We start from the raw sequence: 21,548 nt of genomic DNA, 5'->3' as shown, positions 1-21,548 counted from the left end.
CCCTACACCTGCTTTATCCTGAACAGGGTCACAGAGGCCGGAGCCTCTACCAGCTGACTTTGGGGGAAAGGTAGGAGACACCCTTGGACAAGTTTTCCAGTCAAAGAAAGAAACTCAAATTCCCACCGATGGGCAATTTAGAAACCTAACACCACCGGAGGAATTCGTACCCGAAAAAAAACAAAACAAAACTATGTAGACACAGGGAGAACATGCTAACTCCACACAGAAAGGTTTGAGCCTTGAAGCTTTTAGATAGTCCTAAACCACTGCACCGCCATACCGCCCCCCTGATGCAGCATTAACCACTAAAATCTTCCTGTTTTCAAGCACGGCCAAGAGTGACGAGACAACAGAGTAGCAGAAGTAAACCTGAACCATACTGCCATCTGGTGACCAAAGCTAAACTCGCCATGTGGTGTGACGAGACAAAGTCGGCTGGTTCCGGCTCGTGTCTTGTGGTCAGGTAAGGTTTCAGGATGTCAAATTTAAGATATTGTTGGATGACATCTGGAAAATTACTATATAAAAAAAAAAAAAAACACTGAAGGAAAAAAGCTGTCAAACCAGGTCAGTGCCTGAAAGTAAATATTTTGGAGTTGTACTCTTATGTTGGGCACAGCACTGTTAAAAGCATTTTGGCTGTTTTATTCAGTAAACGAAGTAAAATAAAAAAATTGTATCTATTCAGATGTAACCGCTTTGTAATCAACATTTTGAATAGTTACTAATTTATTTACACATTACATTTATTTTGTAATTAAATGACCTAACTCTGTAAATGTCGACTAGTTATTACCCAACACTGGACACATGTACATACTGTACATCAATCTAAGAGGTACAGAGTTGACAGTAACAATGGATAAAAACAGGTGTGTATATTGTAGATGATCTGACTTCATGAGTGTTTTCCTACAGACGAAGCCTGCTATCTACAGAAAAAAAATCCAAAGTTTGGCTGCGAGTTCGCCAAACAAATGAGAAATCGAGGTCTATTTTCACTTCATATTTACTTTTTATTCTACAACAGCAGCTGTAATCATTGTTAACAAATAGAAAATAGAAATGCCCATCGCCTGGGATTATATAGCTGACGAGACAGAGCACGGCTGCTGAGGTCACACAGACTGAGCAGCCAACTTCTTTGCTCGGCGAGCTGCTCCGGACTTCCTCTTCCCTTTGGGCTTCACGAGGGGACGACGGGATACTTTTTTACCTCCGGCCTTGGCTTTGGACCGGAAACTGGAGGAGGAAAACGCACACGCGTGCACCGTGACTCAGAGGAACAAGTTTGGAACATGCCCGTATTGAATAATGAAATCGTGCAAGGGGAGAGAGAAGATTTATCATCTGACAGCAGCGTTTCTCTGGCTCACCCGTTGCTCCTGTGCGCGTCTTTGAGAGGGCAGGTTCTGCGTTTGTGCTTCAGGCTGCCGCAGTTAAAGCAGCCCTGCTTTCCTTGATCTTGGCCGCACGGGTGGTCGGGGAGGGCACAGCGACCACAGGACTGGCAGTGTTTCCAGGCTGACGGGGGAATACGAGCGAATGAATGCACACATCAATAGCAAACACTGGGTGAAGGAGTCATGCTCAGACTTTTACTGTATCGGACTTGTCATAAGCGTGTAGCAGTGTCCACCGGGTCGGGCGCGATTATGCAAAAATGTACGTACACGGTTTCACACATTTCTCACAGGTTGAGCAGTGCTTCCACTCACGGCCGTCCTGGAGACACCGGGAGAAAATATGAGTCGTAACATGGAGAAAAAAACAACAACAACAACCTTATGCACTGCCTTAAATACAATGACATGTATGCGCAGTGGTTTTATACCTTGGACGGGCAGAGGCTGCATTTGGCACAGTGTTTGTTCAGGGACCAGACGTATCGCTCACACGCCGAGCAAAATCTACAAGACAAAGGGATAATGTGAACACAATTTAGGAATACACTTTTGCACTGGCCCACAATCGTCGTTAAATTTGTTCCACTTCTTTTTTTTTTAGTTCATGAAATAAATAAATAAATAAAAATGCTCAAATGGATCACCAAACACACACCAGGCGGCCGTTAGCGAGCTACTCAGAAACGGGTAATGAGCCACTGGCAGCTCGCGAGCGACGAGTTAAGAGATCCCTTGTTTAAAATGTCTCGATTTTATACGACCTGAAATTCTGTTTTAAGGTTTAGGACGAGGATTCTTTCACCTTACAACTATTCACACTACAGTCAATTGAAAATCACCAATGCGGGAGGGCTGAGCTGGGCACTCGGGAGGAAGGCCTCGGCTGAGGTTTAAACCCAGAACCTTCTTGCTTGTGAGGCGGCAGTCAATCGCTGCACCATCTCGCCACCGCCGACCTCAGACATTTCTGTGCTATTTCTGGACCAGGACGGATTGAAAATCAACAAGTAGTTTCAGAGCTGACAAGAGCGAGCGTGTTTTACCTGTAGCCCTCGTCTTTGGGCAGGACGACGTCTCTGGCTGAAACGTTAGTAAAGAGTCTGACAGGCGACTGCTTCCTGCCCGTCTTCCCATGTTTATACAGAGGGTGGTTGTCATAGTCCACCTGGTTAGGAACAAAAGCAAATATCGGTTTGTGGTCCATTATAATCGTGCGTGAAGACGACGTCAGCTTATTAATAGCGAGGCCTCCAAAAAGAAGCGCGGCCCGGAGCGTCTCCGTAGTCTAATAAAATCAGTCGGGGCGCCACTGTGCTGCAGCTGTGCTGCAGCTGTACCAAACATATTTATTAACAATGAACTGAGGAGAATCATCACTTATGTTCTTCCCTTTAATAACGGTCTAATTTGAACTCGGGGGGAAAAAAATAATCAGTTTGCACTTTCGAATAAATCTTTTTAAACCAAACGCTGGTGGCCGTGTCAGCGTCAAGAGAACTCGTAGAGTTCCCAAGCCAATCGGATTTACAGCTTTCTCCAAGCAGATGTTGCGACACATCACATTAATGAGGGCCGTGTTTCCGGAATTGTTGCGCTGCAGTCATCGGTGATGTTGTTAGTTTTAGCAGCGTATTACAAATTACAAAGCTAATCCTCTGACGCTCCTTTTTAAAAGTCTTTCTCGGTCGCTTAGGCTTAATATTAGCCGGGAGCTGACGTTACTGCTGGTACCTGGTAGTCCAACATGGTGAACGAAGAGAGACACTCCAGAATGCGTGGCTCAAAGAAGTATGGGAAGATCCACATCATGGGCATGTCCTTGTTACAGTCGTCTGCACACACACACACACACACACACACACACAATCAAACACTGGACTTACAATTTAACACAGTGGTTGAGCTTCTTTTAGCTCCTTGTTTGATTTTGATTTTTTTTTTTTTTTTGATACACTTTATTAATCCCCGAGGGGAAATTTCTTAATCAAAATTTCCCCTCGGGGATTTTTCGGTTTGGCAAACAGTACGCCTCACCGGTTTGGTTCACTCTCACTGCTCGAAATAAACTTCCAGTTAGTGGCCAGCTGGTGAACACAGTGGAGTATTTTAGCAGAACTTTTTGATTGCCCCTTGCATGCTCGCTGGCACGTTAGCCATATCCATTTTATATTATGAATACATTTAAATGATATGTTTAGCCCCGGTGTCCAAAAATGAATTAATACAACTTTAAATTGTTATAAGTCAGCAAAGTAAAGCGGGTCTTGCTGTAGTTAGAGTTGTGTGTGTTGTGTTCCTTATTTAACACTGGGTTGTTGCTGCGCCGTTTTGAAATCATCTAACTAAACATGTCAGGGAGCTGAGAAAAGAACATGACAAACACGTGAACGATAACGGCGAGAACTCCACCGCGACGCTGACCAGAGCTCTGCAGTTTCCTCCATGTCTGCGATATCAGAGAGAAACTGTTGGCCAGAGGCTTCACCAGGCCGCCGAACGGCGGGTCGGCCACCATCACCGCCCTCTCCCCGCCGGTCTCTCCGAGGAACGTCTCCAGGACGGCGCTGGATGCCTGAACAAGAGACGCGACCGTATCACACAGAGCTGAAAACCGAACGCCGTATCGTACACAGCTGGAGACGCAACTAAACTCTTACCTCTCCACCAAAGAAGTGATGGTTGAACATGTTGTAATGACAGTACTCATCCTGACTGTAGAACTGTCCGTATCTGAAACGCAAAGAAATCCTATTATGAGTGGGTTTTTTTTGTGTTTTTTTTTTTTCTCTTTTAGCAGAATGGGAAACACAAACAAGTTTGAACGTAACTACTGTATGCACACCCCGAGCGAGCAAACGCACAGCGGATCCCGGGGCTGTGTATCCAGGTGACAATGAGTTGTCTTGAGTGTGCGCAGCAGGCTGAAGCTTGTTCCACAGAAACACACCCTCCTGCATTTCCAAGACTGCACATTCTTTACAGAACCAAAACAGCAGAAACACCGCGCAGAGAACTCGGGTAAGAACGGCTTAAAAACCTTTATTTAAATCATGTTCAGAGAGTATAATATATTCTGGATTTGACTATTCGTAATAGAAATGCGGCTTTTAGAGGGTGCAGAGAGGTCTGAAGGTTATTCAAAAGTAAACAGTGAATTGTTTGACTCGAGAAGAAACGTGGCATTTCGCGGCTGTGCACGATATGTGCAACTTCTGTACATCGGAGGGCAAAACAGTCGGGAAGCTGTCAAAACGTCTTCTATTTGCAAAAGATTCGACTGGCGAGCAAGACCACGAACCTTCTACAAAAAAAAAAAGCTTGGCACGATCAGACGAGGTTTTCTCAAGACTACCCGGAAACCCGAGGAACCGGTTCACTCGGTATACACAGCGAAAGCGAAAAGGCAAAGTGCTTTAAAAGAAAGTAAAAAAAAAAAAAAAAAAAAAAGGATCAAATATCTCCGGGTAGAAGTCTGACGCGGTTGTCGTTTCGTTTCAGTCCTCAGAAATGGCAGAGAGAGAGTCACTGTCCGTCGGCAAAGGACGGTCAACTGCGGCGGCGAAGTCGGTGGAAAGTGATCTGGCGGCGCCCTCTGCGGGCATCCACAGCCTACTGCAGGATGTGTCGCGCTTGACCCCGCTGGACTCCAACAGCGACGGCGTCGTTCAGCCTTTCCCGCGTTCGCCGAAACTACAGAGGAAGGCGGCCAAAGCCCAGCAGCCGTCTCAGGTAGAGACGCGCGTGGACGGGCGGGCGGGGATACCGCTCAGGGATTCCACGTACTTCACACACGTTTCCGACAACGGCGTGGTAGAGCTAAATGGTGTGCGATACTGTCCCGGTCTGGAGGCACGTGCGCTCGCATGACGTAGAACATCCACCTCTGGAGTAGTTTAGGATGAAGAATGAATGAGATTGGATGTAAACAATCGTTAGGGCTTTATGGAATCGTGTGGGACATTTCTCGTTCTCTTTCCCATTTTACCGACCAGAAGATCAATACGTTTATGACATCGCATTAATCAATAAGTAAAATATGCGTCAGCTGCACACCTTAATGTTCACCTTTTATTAAGTACTTGCAATTTTGTCGTTTGCGGTCATCTGCGTACACTGTGTTGCTCAACAGGCAATTCATCTGCTTTTACTTTGAAAATCAAATCACGTCTTTTTGTCAAATTTTTTTTTTTTGTCAATCAAAAAAAAAAAAAAAGAAATTTGCAACACTCTCAACTGTGAGGATTTGATGCTTTACTGTGCAACGCATGACACTTAAACTGAACGCCTGTCGAAAACAATCGATAAAAATAAAACCGTGTTTTTTTTGGGTTTTTTTTTGCCGGCCACAAATTTATCGTCAGCAATTCTTGAAAATTGATGTTGTGATGAACAGCTGATGATGTGATGACGTGAAAATATTCTCCGCAGGAGCAGTTAACCAGACGCAAGGAGGAGCTGCAGACCGAGAGATCCAAGACTGAGGCCCACATCCAGTCCCTGAAGAAACGCAAAGCAGATCTCTCCGTAAGTACAGAACCGAGCACCGCCGGCACACGGGCTGATGACATGCGGTTTATGAAGTCCTTCTGTTGCGCCTCCCGTCGTTCCCCCTGAAGAAGACCACAGAGGTGATGAAGCAGCAGGTCCGAGAGCACTTCGAGAACATGCGGCGTTTACTGAAGCAGGACGAGCAGGTCGTCCTGGACTCTCTGGAGCTGGACCTGAGACGGACACGGACCAGCCTGGACCTGGTTCTGAAGGACTGGACATCCCACCGGGACCAGATAAGCAAGAGCATCAGCAGCACCGAGAGAGCGCTGAGCAGGAGCACCTCGCCGGTGGAGGACGAGAAGGTCCGGTTCAAATCCTGCCCAACAACACCGTTCGAAAGTAGACGCTGAAGGCACTCATCTGCTGTGTTTAACAACTGCTTCCTCTTCTGTTTCCTTTTAAAGGGTCACGCTAAGAATGTGAGGTAAGACCATCCAAACGAGGTTTAAAGGTTTCCCAGCCTTTCCTCCTGTACGCCTGGTACCTCGCTTTCATCTATGTGATCCCTCTTCCAGTCCCAAGAAAGCAGACGCCTTCGAGGAGGAAATCAAACTGAACGACGAGAGATTCGAGAAGCTGCTTAAAACCCTCTCCTCCATCTCCAAAACCCTGAGGGCCCAGCTGCTGAGGAAGACTCTGCTGCTAGGTACGAAGGCCATTATTTCTACCCGCTGTCGGGTTCATTCACTTGCAGCAAAAAGGCGAGTGAGTCGGGTTCATTTGGGCAGGTGGCAACCGTGTTACACGTTTAACCGTCATCGAAACCCCACTATATTCAGTTATGTTGTGTTCTGTTCAGACAAACTGCAACGCTGCAGATGGTAGGTCATAACAGCTGTCACTCATTCACTCACTCTGTGGTTGGCTAGAATTAAACCCGTGATGTCTGGTAAAGAGAACAGCCTCGTCAAATCATTTTTGGCCTTTCATTCTGACAGAAACCAACAGGAAATGAGTGAGAAAGATGGTTACCAGGTTAAAAAAAAAAAAAAAAAAAAAAAAATCTCTGGATTCCCCGTTTCATTTCAGATTCCTCCTCCACTGTGATTGACAGGCAGAGCTGCCATACCCAGATCAAAGTGACCCCCGAGGGGCGGGGCCTGTCCTTCTCGGCCTCTGCCGTTTCAGGTCCAGAGCATCCCCTCCAGTTTGACAAGGTGTGCTGCGCTCTGGGCTCGTCTCCCGTCGCAGCAGGTCAGAGTTACTGGGAGGTCGATGTCAGCTGCTGCGCCGCCTGGGCTGTGGGCGTGGCCTACGGCAACCTGGCGAGGAAGGGCCGGGACAAGGGCCCCAAACTGGGCCGCAACAGGAACTCGTGGTGCGTGGAGCAGCGGGGCGGGAGTCTGACTGCTTGGCACAACGACCGGCACGTGGCGTGTCAAACTGTCGGGCACGCGCCGCTGAGCAAAGTGGGAGTGTGGGTGAACTACAATAAAGGTCAGGTGATGTTTTACGATGCAGACACCATGGTGGTCCTGCAGAGGTTCTCGGCAGCCATTACGCCGGTGTTCGACAGGGCTCATCACCAGTTCACCGAGCCCCTGTACCCCGCTGTGCGCTTCCTGAGGCCACCGCAGGACCAGATCTGGCCAAACCACCTGGAGTTCAGTCACTTCAACTCCCCATGAAGATACAGTTGTGCCACAGAGGAAAAGGACCAGGACTAAAGCGCCAACAGTAATCTGGTAACATGTCCGCGTCACTTTCAACATGGAACAAGTCTGAATGAATGCAGTAACTCTGATGGACGGGCGTGAATATTAGGCCTGCCAATCACAACGGCCGAGGAAGCGACACACCAAAAAGCTCTGACATTAATCAGAGGTGGCAGGTTTTGCAAAGCTGTTTCGGATAATTTGGAAAACAACACGTTAAAACTGTGGCCCCCACAGAGTCCTGATCAACTGTGTCCCCCACAGAGTCCTGATCACCTGGCCCCCACAGAGTCCCGATCACCTGCGTCCCCCAGAGTCCCGATCAACTGTGTCCCCCAGAGTCCCGATCAACTGTGGCCCCTACAGAGTCCCGATCAACTGTGGCCCCTACAGAGTCCTGATCACCTGCGTCCCCCAGAGTCCCGATCAACTGTGGCCCCTACAGAGTCCCGATCAACTGTGGCCCCCACAGAGTCCCAATCAACTGCGTCCCCCACAGAGTCCTGATCACCTGCGTCCCCCAGAGTCCCGATCAACTGTGGCCCCCACAGAGTCCCGATCAACTGTGGCCCCTACAGAGTCCCGATCAACTGTGGCCCCTACAGAGTCCTGATCACCTGCGTCCCCCACAGAGTCCTGATCACCTGCGTCCCCCACAGAGTCCTGATCACCTGCGTCCCCCACAGAGTCCCGATCAACTGTGTCCCCCACAGAGTCCTGATCACCCGTGTCCCCCAGAATCCTGATCAACTGATGCAAGTTTCCCTCGATGATGGAACAACCAACCTGCTGAGTGAATGTGTACTTAAAACCACTTTTACGGCCTAAAGCTTGTACACAGTGGTTTGTATACAGCTTTTACTCTGAGCAGCTACTTCGAAGAATACAACATGATATAAGAGAACAAAAAAGACAAACTAACCTGAAGTCAATGTCCAGCAGCAAACTTTTCATTGGCTCCTGTTTCTGCTCCTGATTTCTCAGCTTGATCAGCTCCTGTAGTCTGACACAAACAGCAACAATCATTACTGATGAAAACATGAATATTTGTTTGAAATGACTGTCGTTTATTGAGATTTGACCACTCAAAATATTGTACTTGTATTTTGTTACCATTAGTTAAATAAAACAACTAAATCCAATTTGAAATGTTGAGTAATTTGTTCCAAAAAGGAAAACTGTCCACTGACCTCAGAGGAATTCAATGTTTAGATGTTTTAAAACAGACTTGTATTGATATTATAATGGGCCACAAATTATCAGTGTGACACATCACTGGTCCTAGTTTTGACTTAGAGTTAAAGCCTTTTGTCAACCATTTGAATTTAAAAAAAAAAAAAAATCTCCTTTTATGCTACAGGAAGTATTCGGACCTCTTCATTTTTTTTTAACCCCGTGTTGTACGTTTTTAAAAATCAATAATATAGGCATTTTATTCAACTGGCCTATACTCAATAACAAATGAAAACATTTATTTAAAATGAACCAAAAATCCAAAAGTGAAATCTGTCTTTGACTAAAGTATCCGGGCTCCTTGCAGTGACCTCCTACACGTGTTCAGCTCCATCCCTTTTCCATAAATTATCCTTGAGTTGCGTCGATAACGTGACAGAAGTTCGCCTGTTGTGAACTGAATGGATTGGACAGTTTAAAAATGCACACAGACACATCAGATCCCCCAGCTCGCGTTGCATGTCAGGAAAAAAACGGATCCACTGTAGACCTCTGAGATTAAACTGTCATGAGGCACAGATCAGGTCGAGGGTTAAAAGCCTTTCCACAGCTCCCAGGAGCTCAGTGGCCTCAATAACTGCGAGATGGAAATGTTTGGAGACACCAACGATTCATCCAAGAAAACTCAAAAGCTCTAATTGCTGCAAAAGATGCTTCTACAAACTACTGAATTAATAATTTGAATGTTTTTGCACATGACAGATTTCAGTTTTTGATTATTAATAAATTCATGTCATAATTGTTATTCAGTGTTTGGTAAGAAGTGCAGTTTCATGTAAAAGCACAAAGTGTGCAAAAAAAAAAAAAGAAAAAAAAAAGAAGGAGTCTGAATACTTTCTGAGTGAATGGTGACACTGCAGAAATTATATAAGGAACATGAATGGGTGAATAACAGAGTGGCATAACTAGATAGGGAGAAGATTCAACTACAGCCATCCAGAGAGTTCCAAACATCAGTGCTGTGTTTGTCACAATCTAATTACCTAGTTTAAATAACCTACAGACTCTATTTATGTTTTTAAGGTACATGTGTGGCCTGCAAATTATTGGGAGACGTTTCTGTGATTTGGGTGGACCGACTGGATATTTCAGATACGACTCAACACCCTCCTCACCTGGGTGTCCCCACACACAGCACCTTCCTGTATCCCAGGCCGGCCAGCGTGTCCAGGAGAAAGTGTGCGCTGCGGTCGGTGAACAGGTACTGGGCGTTGCTCTTCTTGTTGTCCAGCGGACGCAGCAGCACACTGGGCCTCCTCAGCTGAGCCGCGGTGACCGCTGAGGACCTGTGAGCGGAGTGAGCGCCGTGCTCCGCTGGCAGGAGCAGCAGCTGGCAGTCCTGACAGAACTTCTTCTCATGTAGCGGCAGAGAGGCAAATTTACGAAACCTGACGGACAAGTGTGCGAAAAGTTAGTAAATATTCTCAGTTCTGTGGGTTCTGAATTTGCTTGAGGTTAAAGTCGGTCCCCAACAAATCGAGGGCGAGTATTTTGTCACGTCGCAGGCACAATTAACAATCTCCCTGTTCTTGTTTATCAGTGAACAACTGACCAGCGGCAGCTGCTTAAAGTCAGCATTCACATGTGTGAAATTATACTTCTCTACGAAAACAAATCAAGTCCCTGTTACTTTGCAGGTAACCCACGTAGGACGGGGGTCCGTTAACAAGCCTCCTCTTCAGCCTGCAGCTGACTCCCCTCACCTGTTCGAGTACTCCCGCTGGGTGAAAGGAGGCCTCTTTAACTGGTTCTCCGCCCGTCTGGCCGACAGCCTGACTTCGGACACCTTCGGAGCAAGGAGGTTAAAACAATGTGTCAATCAGATCGTTCAAACGTCACACATCATATTACAGGCTCCTGATTAGAAGTCCAGACAAGCCTTACCTTATCGTCTTCCCACTGGAAAAAGTTGCAGTCTTTTCTGTCACGACAGGCTGAGCAGGCATAGAACCTCCTGCCTTCCTCTCCTCCTCCTCCTCCTCCTCCACAAACCTTCTCGAACAGCAACGTTGGACCTTAAAGGACGCAAAATGCGATGAGACCGCCGGCGCTGCCCTGGCCTTCAAAGGTGAGCCGAACACAACGATATTCGTGTTTAACCTTTAACAACCCTAAACACAGTCGTACAAGAACCGTACGGTCGTGAAGAAGTACGTGTTTAGCTACAGCTGGGCTCACATATTTAGACGCACATGTCGCACGCGTGGTGTGGCGCTATCAAAACACACCCAATGACCGGGAGTGTTAATCTGTTGTTTTTTGTTGACACGCCAAGTTGTTTTACGTTAAATCCGTCCGCCGAATTTATGAATAGGCTTTAATTTACTCGTAAATTGAAGTTAATCTTCTTGTTCGAAGTGTTATTCGATGTAGGAACCAAGCAGCGTTAAAACAAGTAATTTCCTAACGCAGTTTGGCGTCACGCTGCTACTTATCCCCGAGCTAACGTCAGACTTACCATGCGGACAACACGGCGCTGTTTTACCGCCCTCCGGAAGAACAATTTCTATTCCCAAGTCTTCTTCGTGTGTCTCGGTAACGTCCATGTCGTGAAGTTTACAAAGTTGAGGATTTAAAAAAAAAAAACTTTTAACCTTTTAAAACGACAGAAATTCAGCCTGTCGATCGGAACGTGCCGCTTTCTAGTCGCGCAGATTTGACGTCATTGGGCAGCATGCGACAAAGCGTGTCGCACGAAAAGCTCATTGGCCATAATGCAAAAACACGAACCGGAATCTGTAATCATAATTATTTGTTGATTATTCTGTAATTCAGGAATTCAATTTAAATTAAAATAGACATCCTTTTGTATCTTGGGGAAAGGTTATTGTAATAACATTGTGATAATTATTATTTAAAATGATTCTGTTTTGAAAGTATTGAATCACCAGTCATTGAGTATCCTGGCTTTTTTTGTTTTTAGTCGTGCGGGGGCAAAATAAGATGACATTTTGCCTTTGACTGCTGAATATGCCTGTATGTACATTTCATTTAAAAAGAAAGAAAAAAAAACAACTTAAAAATGTAGATTCAAATAATTTCGACATACATTTATGAACACTGTAAACAAACAGATTTAGACCGATTGGCCTTATATGCGCAAATGTATTCGTGTATACAGTCCTATGACGGCAGCCACAGAATAATGCGCTTTGATCACCGAACAGGATCGAAATCCAAAAGCAAGCAGCACGCTGCTCATTAAAAGTCGCTGTTTTGGTTTGTTGGGACTACAGTTCCCGTGTATCCCGCGCCAGGAGCGCAGTGGCGCTGTCGACCCGAGGACTGTGCCCAGGAGCAATCTGCTGGATGCTGAAAGTGACAATATGCCCGCTGTTACCGAACCGAAAGGCAGGAAGCTCTGGACTTTTTTTTTTTTTTTTCCCCTTCAAAGTAAAACCATTAAAATAAGCTTAATGTGCGAAAACACACGATTTCTAAATCTTTTTATATTTTGTTTTGGCGTTGTAACAGATTTCAGATTTTTTTTTTTTAAGTTTTTTTTTTTTTTTTTTTCAATCAAAATCAAATTGCGTTTGATTGATTTCGGGCATTTTATATGATATAGGGTATTTTACTTGTACTATTTAGGCTAAATAAAACTAGAACAGTAAGAAACAAGTAGGTTTGGTATTATTATCTACAGCGTTACAGTCATATCTGGGATTCTGTGTCAAAATAGATTCCAGTTTTGTTATTACGTTTACATTGTGCGTGCGTGTTCGAATGAGCACAAATAAATAACACGGACTCGGTGGGGGGGGGGGGGGGGGGGATCAGTCGGGGCACCAATTTACAGCAGATCTTTGCGCCTTGGCCCCTCTTGATAGTTTCTAGACTTCTCCGGTCCAAACATGTCCTCGCTTTTAAACTGACATTTATTTTGAAACGTCCCACCGTGAACTGTATCCTCTCTTGTTTCCAGCTTGACTTCAGTCGCGTTCCTCCACCGTGCGCCCACACCCAACCTGCACCGTCTGCTGTATAGGGAGGCAGCGCAGCAGCCCTGCAGTGTATGCGGGACATTGTCTTCTCAGTGCGGCGGTGTTTGGAGGTCTGCGCGGCCTCAGCAGCCAGGGACAGCCGGGCTTTCCGCAGCGCTCCCCCCCCCGGGGCGAACATCTCTCTTTCATCCTGCTGGCTGCCACTGAGGCTCGTGTGCTCTGCGGCTGCTGGCATCATCCATGTACTGTCAATGTGGATAGAGGCTTATTTACTGTTTATCATCTGACTGGAGAAGACATCTGACTGGCACCATGAGCAGCACTGGTAAGACCCCTCTATTGTACAGTACACTGCCTTTATTATTGATAGTGATGGGGACGATCCCCATAATGTCCCCTGGAATATTCTTAAAAGAATCCTTTCCTGTGAGTGCTCAGTTCATGCTATTTTTCATTTATTGTTTCATCACTATACTATCATTGTGCGGGGATTGTGTAATATAACATGCATTTTAAATAGGTTTGAGCACTATGTAATGCAATGCTAGTTGAAGGCTCATCTGGATGCACCTAAAAAAAAAAAAAGATGACAGTTATTTTAAATGTCTGATATTAGGACACAGTTTCAAATTACACCATGTGGGCTAATTAGACAGGATGTAGAGACGCCCACAGTGGCTCTGCAGTCACTCCTGCTATACTGAAGCATAGCTGTTAGTCTACATCGGGCCTGACTATTGGTGGGCTGCTGCCACAGCTGGCTTTGTCCCCGAGGAGGATTCAACTAATATAACAAGAGGCTGATCTTCATCCAAAGCCTGTGTACTGCCACGTCCTGCACCAACTGCACTGCACTGTGTTTTACATGGGCAAATAAATATCCGTAGTAAAACTCACAACAGGAATTCCAAACTTCTAAATATAATTTTTTTTTTTTTTTATCATGGGGCGTGGTTGTAAATAAAATGTCATTAAGACTTATAATATAGTATAGTGGCTTAAGACTGGACTCTAGATGAAGGTGTTTATGTTGAATAACATTGTAGTCTATGAATGAAGAAACTTAATACCAATGTTAGACGAGCTGACATTCCACCAAGGAGACCGAATGGACATTTTAAAGGACCTTAGGGGAGCTCCACATGGGCAATAGAGACCATTGTTTTCTAGAAATGTGCAAAAGTACGAGAATTTGATTTTTATAGAGGATAATATTATCATAAATCAAAAATTCAATAATAATCTCAGTCCAGAAATTTCAACATCGGAGCTATAATGTACAATGCATTTTACATACTAAATTAGATTACATCGTATGTATATTATCAATAGAGATTTGTGAGCCATTACCACATAAACTCAAATACTTGTGCCACACATTTCTAAAGATCCAACTTTGGACCTGATTTAGCAGATGACATTCACTCAGGTTGTATGCTAACAAGCTTGCTAACAATCTTTACACCATAAATACAAACAGCTGAGCTGTAATGCTGCATCGGAGTAATCAGTCATTTCTGACAGCTAAATCATTTTACCAGAAGCAAAATGGCTGCAGGAACGTGTAAATACTTTCAAGTTAGAATACCAGGAGCTGTTTCCGTTCTTCCTGGCATGCTGACATTGCACAAATGTTGTGTAATATTGGCTGTTGTTAGACAATAACTTAAACTAAATACTTTTTTTTATTTTTAAGTCAGTCTCCCAGACTGCTGTGCTCTGTCTTTGCAATAATTCTAATCTGCAAACTTGGAATCAAAAGTCAGAAGTATAAAATCAGCATTATTAAGAACAGAGACTGCACTTCATCATGGATCTAGTTCTGATACAGAAAAGCATGGACAGCACTCGGTTTAATGAGAAGGCCGGTGCAGTTGTAGCTACTGATGAGAGTACTGCGGTGTATCTGTGGGTTGAGACAGAAGAAAGTCATTAGCACACCCCTGTAAACTGCTATAAAAACAAACGTAGCAGTTTGTTTGTCTGGGACTTTGTCTCCTGTCTTTGTGAAGCCTCACGTACGTTCGACTTTCCACCTGTTGAAGAATGTTGGCTGGATGTGTGAGTGGATATGAGAAGAAAAATAACTTCAGATGTCCACCTGTGTGTGATGACCGCTGGTCTCCACATGCCGGGCCAGTTTGCTCCAGATAAACAGTATTACCTGTTAGACAGATCTCACAAAAAAAATTTAGTTTTGCAGACACGTCGATATTAATCCATAAAGTGGGAGTGTCTGAAAACAAGTACAGCAACTTATACATAGGTGGTTCCTTCATTTGGAAGCTTAGTGGTGCTGAAAGGAACTCTGGCAGCGTGTTTCGATGATTGATCATCTTGTTAGCTTTAGAAAATGTTGTTCTGGGATTGTTTCCTTTCATTAGCTTCAATTCAGTTTCAGATTCTTTGGGGGAAACAGGACTTAACTTCACATTCTTTCAGGCCAGATTCAGAACTTTCCTGAGCCCACACAGTCCCGTGTCCTCACACTGGCCCCACCCTGTCCTGATCATTCCCCAATTCTGTCGCAGTTGTTTTGTCAATCCTGTTCTGATTGTTTCCTGGTCCTACCCTGATATTTTTCCAACCTTGTACTGATTATGTTTCATTTGAGGGTACAGTATAGCAATATAATAAACCTCAAACCTTTTGTGTGACAGAGACAGAAGTTTGATTCCCTCACAATTCTGTCTTCATACATTTTCAATCCTGTTCTCATCTTTTTTATATCTTGTCAGAGTTCTGTCACATCTGGCATCAAGCTGGTCTGTTTCATTCCGGAGTAAAGGAATATCATTAACTACAAACAGTGTATAAGAATGAGGCTGCAGTTGAATAATTGAATGATTCATCTATCGTAACCCACTGTGCATCACTACTTCCATTGGCTGACTATGCAAATTAGCCACTGTTTACATATTACTGAAGAATCAATTTGGCAAATAAATGTTACTATGAGTTTCTTGTCCACCTCAGAGGCAGAATTGTCCTGATCCTGATGCTCACAGCTATATAGTAATATATAAGTTATTGACCTGAGGCCAAGATCTCTGTGATCCCTCGGGACTCTTGGATAAAGTACCAGCCCTGAGTTCAGATTATGTTTTCCATGGAAACAGACAGAGAAGAGAGGAGAGAGTTCAGTATTTACAGCTGTCTCAGTGTGGTTGTTTTGTGCCACTTGAGTTTGACGTTGGTTAATCCACTGGGGTGGTGGGTTCACATTCAAACAAACCTTTGAGAACTGCCTTGGTATGATGACAGAAGGTAAGCAGTATAATCAACCAGCAGGCTTGTTTGCATTCTTTTATTTCCACTTTATCTAAATTATTACCTGTTTGGGGAGAGAAACTGAAGTTACGTGAGATAGTGTTTAGTTCCTAGGCACTAGTTCCTAGTGTTTAGTTCCTAGGCATGTTCCTAGGCATGTCCCTAGCTGAGACACATTGACAGCACTGAGCCCCTTCACAACAGGAAATAATTATCAGTGACTAATAGAGAGGGATGGTTGGATAATCGCCTGTTAATTCCAGATCTGATTACTGCCACAGGTCACATAAGGAGAGGCCTGATCGATACTATTTCTCGCTGTTTCCTGCATGTTTGTATACATTGGAGTTCCACAGTGTGAACCTGCTGACTTCTTGGTGTTGTCCCTATGACTGCCTCCCTAAAGGAAGACAACTGGGATCAATATAATTACCATTCAGTCGATCTGTGCAGCCCTGTGGCCTCAGAAAACACCCAAAGGAAGATGATGAAAAATGTCTAATTAAAACATACTGAGACTGCTGGAAGTTTCTTTTAGGTCTGATCAGTTCACAATCCATGATATCAGTGAGATGATCCCAGCCCAGAGTTCTACAGAGGCTTAAAACCTGACTGGTTCTACCAAATACCCCGACAGAAAACCCAGTCGGAGACCTCGCAGCTATATTTTTTGCATTCTGTTTCTGAATACAAAATATCTAAAATAACTAGTTCTAATCCTGATGTATTGGGCTGGAACGAACATCTGCAAAGCCTTCTGGTGTTGTTTGCTTATAGCTTTTAGTGAAATTGGAATTTAAAGAAATGGCTCAACGTTTTGGTCGTTTAGCTTATTTGCTGTGTTTCAGAGTGACATGAGGTAACATGTCATGTTTAGTACTGTACCACGAATGCTGCGGTCCCAGGCCAAAGGATAAGCTGTTGTTGGTCAAACAATACCCCCATCACATTACTCATTTTCTAATTTTGCTTGTTTACGCAAAAAACAGGCATTAGAACATGTTACTTGTATTTTTTTTTTTTCTTTTTAACTTTGCACAAAGCCATGCTAACTGCTGGCACCTTCCTCCAGTCTTTATGCTCAGGCTAATCATGTACGGATCAAAGCTCTGTATTCAACGCATAGTCATGATATTAATATCCATCACATTATTTCATGTTTGCAAAGAAAATAAATACGTAATTCTTGATGATGCTGCTGTACACTTAACTCTATATACTATTATAAAATATATATTATATTATAATATCAAAATATTCAACCAGTGGAGTGACTATTACTACCAGGTATGAAGCTGGAACTCCTGGTGAAGTACTAGTTAGTGACCAAACACACACACTCCCTCAAACACACCTGTATGATTATCTTTTGTCAGTTGTGACTCTGTTGCAGTAATGTTGCTTCCCCCTGCCTACGTGCAGGTAAATAATGTGTGTCACAAGTCAGAAGGTGCAGCAGTGTGCAGGAGTTTTGCGCTCAAAGGCATGTGCCTCCAGGGTGTGTGTGCACTTCACCTTGTGTGCTGCTGTTGTCAAGAATGATTATCTGTGTGTTTATATATGAGCAGTTTGTGCTTGAGAGTTTACTTGTGGTGGTGGGTGGGAGGCAGTGTGAGCTGTGTGCAGACAGAGACTCGTGCACTTTACAAGGGGAGAGTAAACTGTATCTATATGTATATGTATATGTATACATATATATACATATGGATTGTGTATATACATATATATATATATATATATATTTCTCTCTCTCTCTCTCTCTCTCTCTCTCTCTCTCTCTCTCTCTCTCTATATATATATATATATATATATATATATCTATAGAAAAAAAAATATATATAGAACAAGAATAGAGGCATCATTAATGTAATTAGTAAGATATGTGCTTCCCCTACTGTCTGCTGTGAAAGAAGCCTTTGAAGACATGTTTGTGGGCTGACAGCTCTGATCATATACCATCATACAAGCTGGTGGTTGTTTTAATGAAACTATCCCATACGAATTGCATCTGACTGATGGATTTGCATGTTTTCCTTCATTTGACTTGGGCAACACATTTGGACAGACAAAGGAGTTTTTGCGTTTTGGCAAATCAGGCATACTGCACTGTAGCCATTTCTATTTCTTTCATTTGCATGTGGCCTGTTGCTGTAGAGGGGGACCACTGAGAGGTATTCAGCGCAGCTTACGTGAAGCTTTCATGAACTGTGGGTTGTAATTTATGATCAGAGCTGTCAGCCCACAAACATGTCTTCAAAGGCTTCTTTCACAGCAGACAGTAGGGGAAGCACATATCTTACTAATTACATTAATGATGCATCTATTCTTTTTCTACTAAGCCTTTACAGTGAGATAATGAGACAACATGTGCAATACTAGGACTGAAACTGAAGCAGATTAATGGAATTAAGCCATCATTCCTGTTATTTACAGCAGTGCTTTTCCTACTCTGACATGTTCACATGTATTCTGAGATAAAACGTGTTGTCTAAACATCTGTTACATTGTTTATTTAATTTTATGTTTTTATATGTTTCTCTGTTACAATCATGTTCATGCTGCATACTGCTGCAGTGCTGAATGAAATAACAGAGTCAACAACTGGTGGGCAGATCCAGAGTGGACACCGCAGCTCTTCTTACTGGGATAAATACTGGCTGACCTCACTGGTCTCTCTGCACTGGGGCTACACACACACACACACACACACACACACACACACACACACACACACACACACACACACACACACACACACACACACACACACACACACACACACACACACACACACACAGTAATTAAGCCTGCAATGTGGTGTGGGCTCGTGACATTTCCCTGCAGCCTGCTGTTTTATATGGGCCTTTGATGAAGGCAGGAATGGCATGCTGTTTATCCTACGTGACCCCACCGACTGAATAGTTTGGTCACATCTCAGTTTTTGATGACCATTGCTGATATTTTTGGATTGAAGCTGATGTTATAATACTCTAATATCATAGTACTGCGTAGAAACAATTCCACAGTTTTATCATGGGAGCCCCAGACACCTGACTTTGGATGGAAACTTTCTGTCGTTCTATGAAATGCTGTATTGTTTTCATTTCTGCATTAGACCATCGAGGAACTAGTTGCTATTGACCAGAGTAAAAGGATAAAAAATATTTATTCTGTGTTGAGTATAAACAAAATATTTGCATAGCCTGACGACAGGAAGCACAAAAGCAGAACAGGACACTTGAAATCTGTATTACAAGTGAATATGAGTATAAAACTAAAACAGAAATGTGCCTTTTCTTTCAAAGGGAAACCAGTAGCCCGAGGCTTTTCTAGCTTTGCTGCAAAGATCTGTAATATCCATTCAGTCATACTTTATTCATGCCTCACACACCCAGTATGCAGCATGGAGTTCATTAATTGAGTCCTTTAGGTGTGACAGCAGTCATCAAGCTCAGCCATGCATTTCACAGGGAGCTGTGCGATTCAGTGCATATATATTACAAGCTGTGCTCAAGCGGCCGTAGCATGTTGACTAAATAACTAGGCAGTGTTAAATGAGCTGACAGTGTAAGGTAAGTGTCCATCCATGAGATGGCTACTGCCATGACATAGACAAGAATGATCTTATTTTATTACATGAGTGAATTGGAAGGTTTTATTCAAAAATCTTGTTTTAAATGGGATCAAATATGGTGGACATCCACTGTGTGATTTTGGAAAGTTTTGTTCACGTGTGCTCTTGCTCACTGAAGCCACAAAAATAGCCCTATGACACTTTTCATAGCGCAAATGGCTGCTACGCTGCCCTTTGACCCGGTTTGAGCTGGTAGAAACGCAAGCAAAATATTACCTTAAAATTGACACCAAAACTGCACCACACCGACTCATCTTTAAGGACCCTTGTTGCGCTGTCCTGCCCATCTCAAAGCAGCTGGATTCATGTAGAACCACGAAAATAGTAACTTCACGCAAATGCAGAAAAAAGCCCCTTGCACTGTACCAAACTGCAAATATGGTTTTGGATCTGCGCTTAGACCAGCTTTGCACCGGCACAAAAATAGTAGCCTGGTGCAAAACTTCACTCCGTGAAGATGGGTCCTACCTTCCTCCACAGGCAATCGTTTGCAGATGTTCCATCCTAATGGGCGTAGACTTCGGATTCATTTTAACCAATCAGCCTGCGTCAAAACCGGCCGACTCTCCCACCATTGCAACTAGCTACAGTGTCCACCAAAGCGTTTTTCCTGAGCACAGAGGATTTTTTAAAATTGTTTTTAATGAACGCCAGCAGCGTGACGAGGTGCTGAGCTGTTATTGTGCGCTGAATAGGAACGTTCAGCGTTTTTCTCCGGTCACCAACAGTTCACCGAGAGTTTCGCCCGTCACTGTCACCAGCCGTCCAATCACAGTGAAGGAGGGGCGGGACAAACGCAGTTAACCAGTGACACTGGTCGCTGATTGGTCCGCCCTAGAGTGGCTGTGCAAACCTTAATATGAGCTGAGTTGCCAGACTGTATTCACAGCGAAGGAAACTGAAGCTGTGAGCCAGCCGGCGCAGCCAGGCTACAAAAATAGGACTTCATATGTCTAAATACTCTTTCATTGGAGGGAGTGCAGCTTTTGTAATTTCATCGGGAAATGACCTAGAAATCTTAAAAGGTTTCATACATAATTCATAACGCACGGCAGAGGGTAACATACAGTGATGTATGGCACAGACAGACTCTTAATGTGACACTATTATAAATTACAAATAATGTTCCCTCTACCAATACATAAAATAAAATATATTCTCACCCCCATGCTTTGCTTATTGAACATGGCTGATATAAATCTGAGACCTCAAAGTGTTTGATGTATGAGATATTGAAGCTTTCATTTAATACCCGCACTCTTAACATGCAATCTGACAAACACATCCATGCAGCAGAGGTTTCTCTCTGGCATTAGAGGTGCCAGAAAAAAAACATTTTTCAGTAAACCATGTGGGTCCTGGTGGCCACAGGCTGAGCAAGGCAACTACAGTAGAAGAGCTTTTCCCCCATCACATAATCTCGTGACTATTGTGAGATCCTTGGGAGATGCTCCCATGCCAGATGAGTTATGTAACCCTTCCAAGGTGTTTTGCATTCGTTCTGGGGTCTTTGTCTTTCTGCTGGGCATTCCCAGAATATCTGCACAGGGAGGTGTCCAGGGAGCATCATGGTGGGACATTTGCACTCTCTGCCCTGGGATAAAAATGGCTAAAGACAGAAAAGAACCAGCAGAACCAAGCAGGCCTGCCTCATTGCGTGATAAAAATCTTTTTGAAAACTTGCTATCTATTTTCAGCATTGTACATTGCTGCATGGAAGTTGTTGTTGTTGTTGTTTGCCGTTGCGGCAGGGATTGCGAAATTGGCTAAACACACAGAGGCAGGACAGGAAGAGAACATCACCTGAAATAGTCGGCCAATGGCAGGTTTATACCAACATTAGTTAGTCTCA

General features: G+C 44.0%; 3 protein-coding genes across 3 annotated transcripts in view; 2 read left to right on the top strand and 1 right to left on the bottom strand.

The window, feature by feature from the left end:
• Positions 1-996: 996 nt before the first annotated feature.
• On the bottom strand, positions 997-11,480 carry zcchc4 (zinc finger, CCHC domain containing 4). The gene is made up of 13 exons (XM_069721874.1): positions 11,307-11,480; positions 10,733-10,863; positions 10,552-10,634; positions 9,964-10,236; positions 8,538-8,618; positions 4,067-4,139; positions 3,831-3,981; positions 3,141-3,241; positions 2,453-2,574; positions 1,838-1,913; positions 1,677-1,728; positions 1,380-1,527; positions 997-1,245 (listed from the first exon to the last, which is right to left on the bottom strand). The coding sequence occupies exons 1-13, from the start codon at positions 11,392-11,394 to the stop codon at positions 1,122-1,124; spliced, it is 1,503 nt and encodes a 500-aa protein (XP_069577975.1). The 5' UTR covers positions 11,395-11,480; the 3' UTR covers positions 997-1,121.
• Positions 4,401-8,757, top strand: LOC138634752 (tripartite motif-containing protein 14). Its single transcript, XM_069721875.1, has 7 exons — positions 4,401-4,427; positions 4,908-5,138; positions 5,838-5,933; positions 6,026-6,262; positions 6,365-6,384; positions 6,476-6,606; positions 6,990-8,757. Exons 2-7 carry the CDS (start codon positions 4,917-4,919, stop codon positions 7,586-7,588), a joined length of 1,305 nt encoding a protein of 434 aa, XP_069577976.1. The 5' UTR covers positions 4,401-4,427; positions 4,908-4,916; the 3' UTR covers positions 7,589-8,757.
• Positions 11,481-12,775: 1,295 nt separating the features above from the next.
• ablim2 (actin binding LIM protein family, member 2) overlaps positions 12,776-21,548 on the top strand; it is a 105,815-nt gene continuing 97,042 nt past the window's right edge. The window contains exon 1 of the mRNA XM_069721866.1: positions 12,776-13,117. Within this exon, the coding sequence (XP_069577967.1) occupies positions 13,105-13,117 (13 nt within the window). The 5' untranslated portion in view covers positions 12,776-13,104. The remainder of the gene's footprint in view (positions 13,118-21,548) is intronic.

Source organism: Brachyistius frenatus, unplaced genomic scaffold (assembly GCF_029030835.1).
Source record: "Brachyistius frenatus isolate BFR_SWC_R1_liver_20210118 unplaced genomic scaffold, ASM2903083v1 Contig_275, whole genome shotgun sequence".
NCBI lineage: Eukaryota > Metazoa > Chordata > Actinopteri > Embiotocidae > Brachyistius > Brachyistius frenatus.
The sequence above is the reverse complement of the archived record's forward strand: the minus strand, read 5'-3'. Positions and strand labels throughout refer to the sequence as shown.

What these genes read in the sequence shown, in the direction of transcription:
- LOC138634752 (XM_069721875.1), top strand. Translation starts at nt 4,917, where the DNA reads ATGGCAGAGAGAGAGTCACTGTCCGTCGGCAAAGGACGGTCAACTGCG. An exon ending in AAGCCCAGCAGCCGTCTCAG is followed by an intron (nt 5,139 to 5,837) that starts GTAGAGACGCGC and finishes TATTCTCCGCAG; the next exon opens with GAGCAGTTAACCAGACGCAA. An exon ending in AACGCAAAGCAGATCTCTCC is followed by an intron (nt 5,934 to 6,025) that starts GTAAGTACAGAA and finishes TTCCCCCTGAAG; the next exon opens with AAGACCACAGAGGTGATGAA.
- zcchc4 (XM_069721874.1), bottom strand. Translation starts at nt 11,394, where the DNA reads ATGGACGTTACCGAGACACACGAAGAAGACTTGGGAATAGAAATTGTT. An exon ending in TGAGAAATGTGTGAAACCGT is followed by an intron (nt 1,528 to 1,676) that starts GTACGTACATTT and finishes TTCCCCCGTCAG; the next exon opens with CCTGGAAACACTGCCAGTCC. An exon ending in GACGCGCACAGGAGCAACGG is followed by an intron (nt 1,246 to 1,379) that starts GTGAGCCAGAGA and finishes TTCCTCCTCCAG; the next exon opens with TTTCCGGTCCAAAGCCAAGG.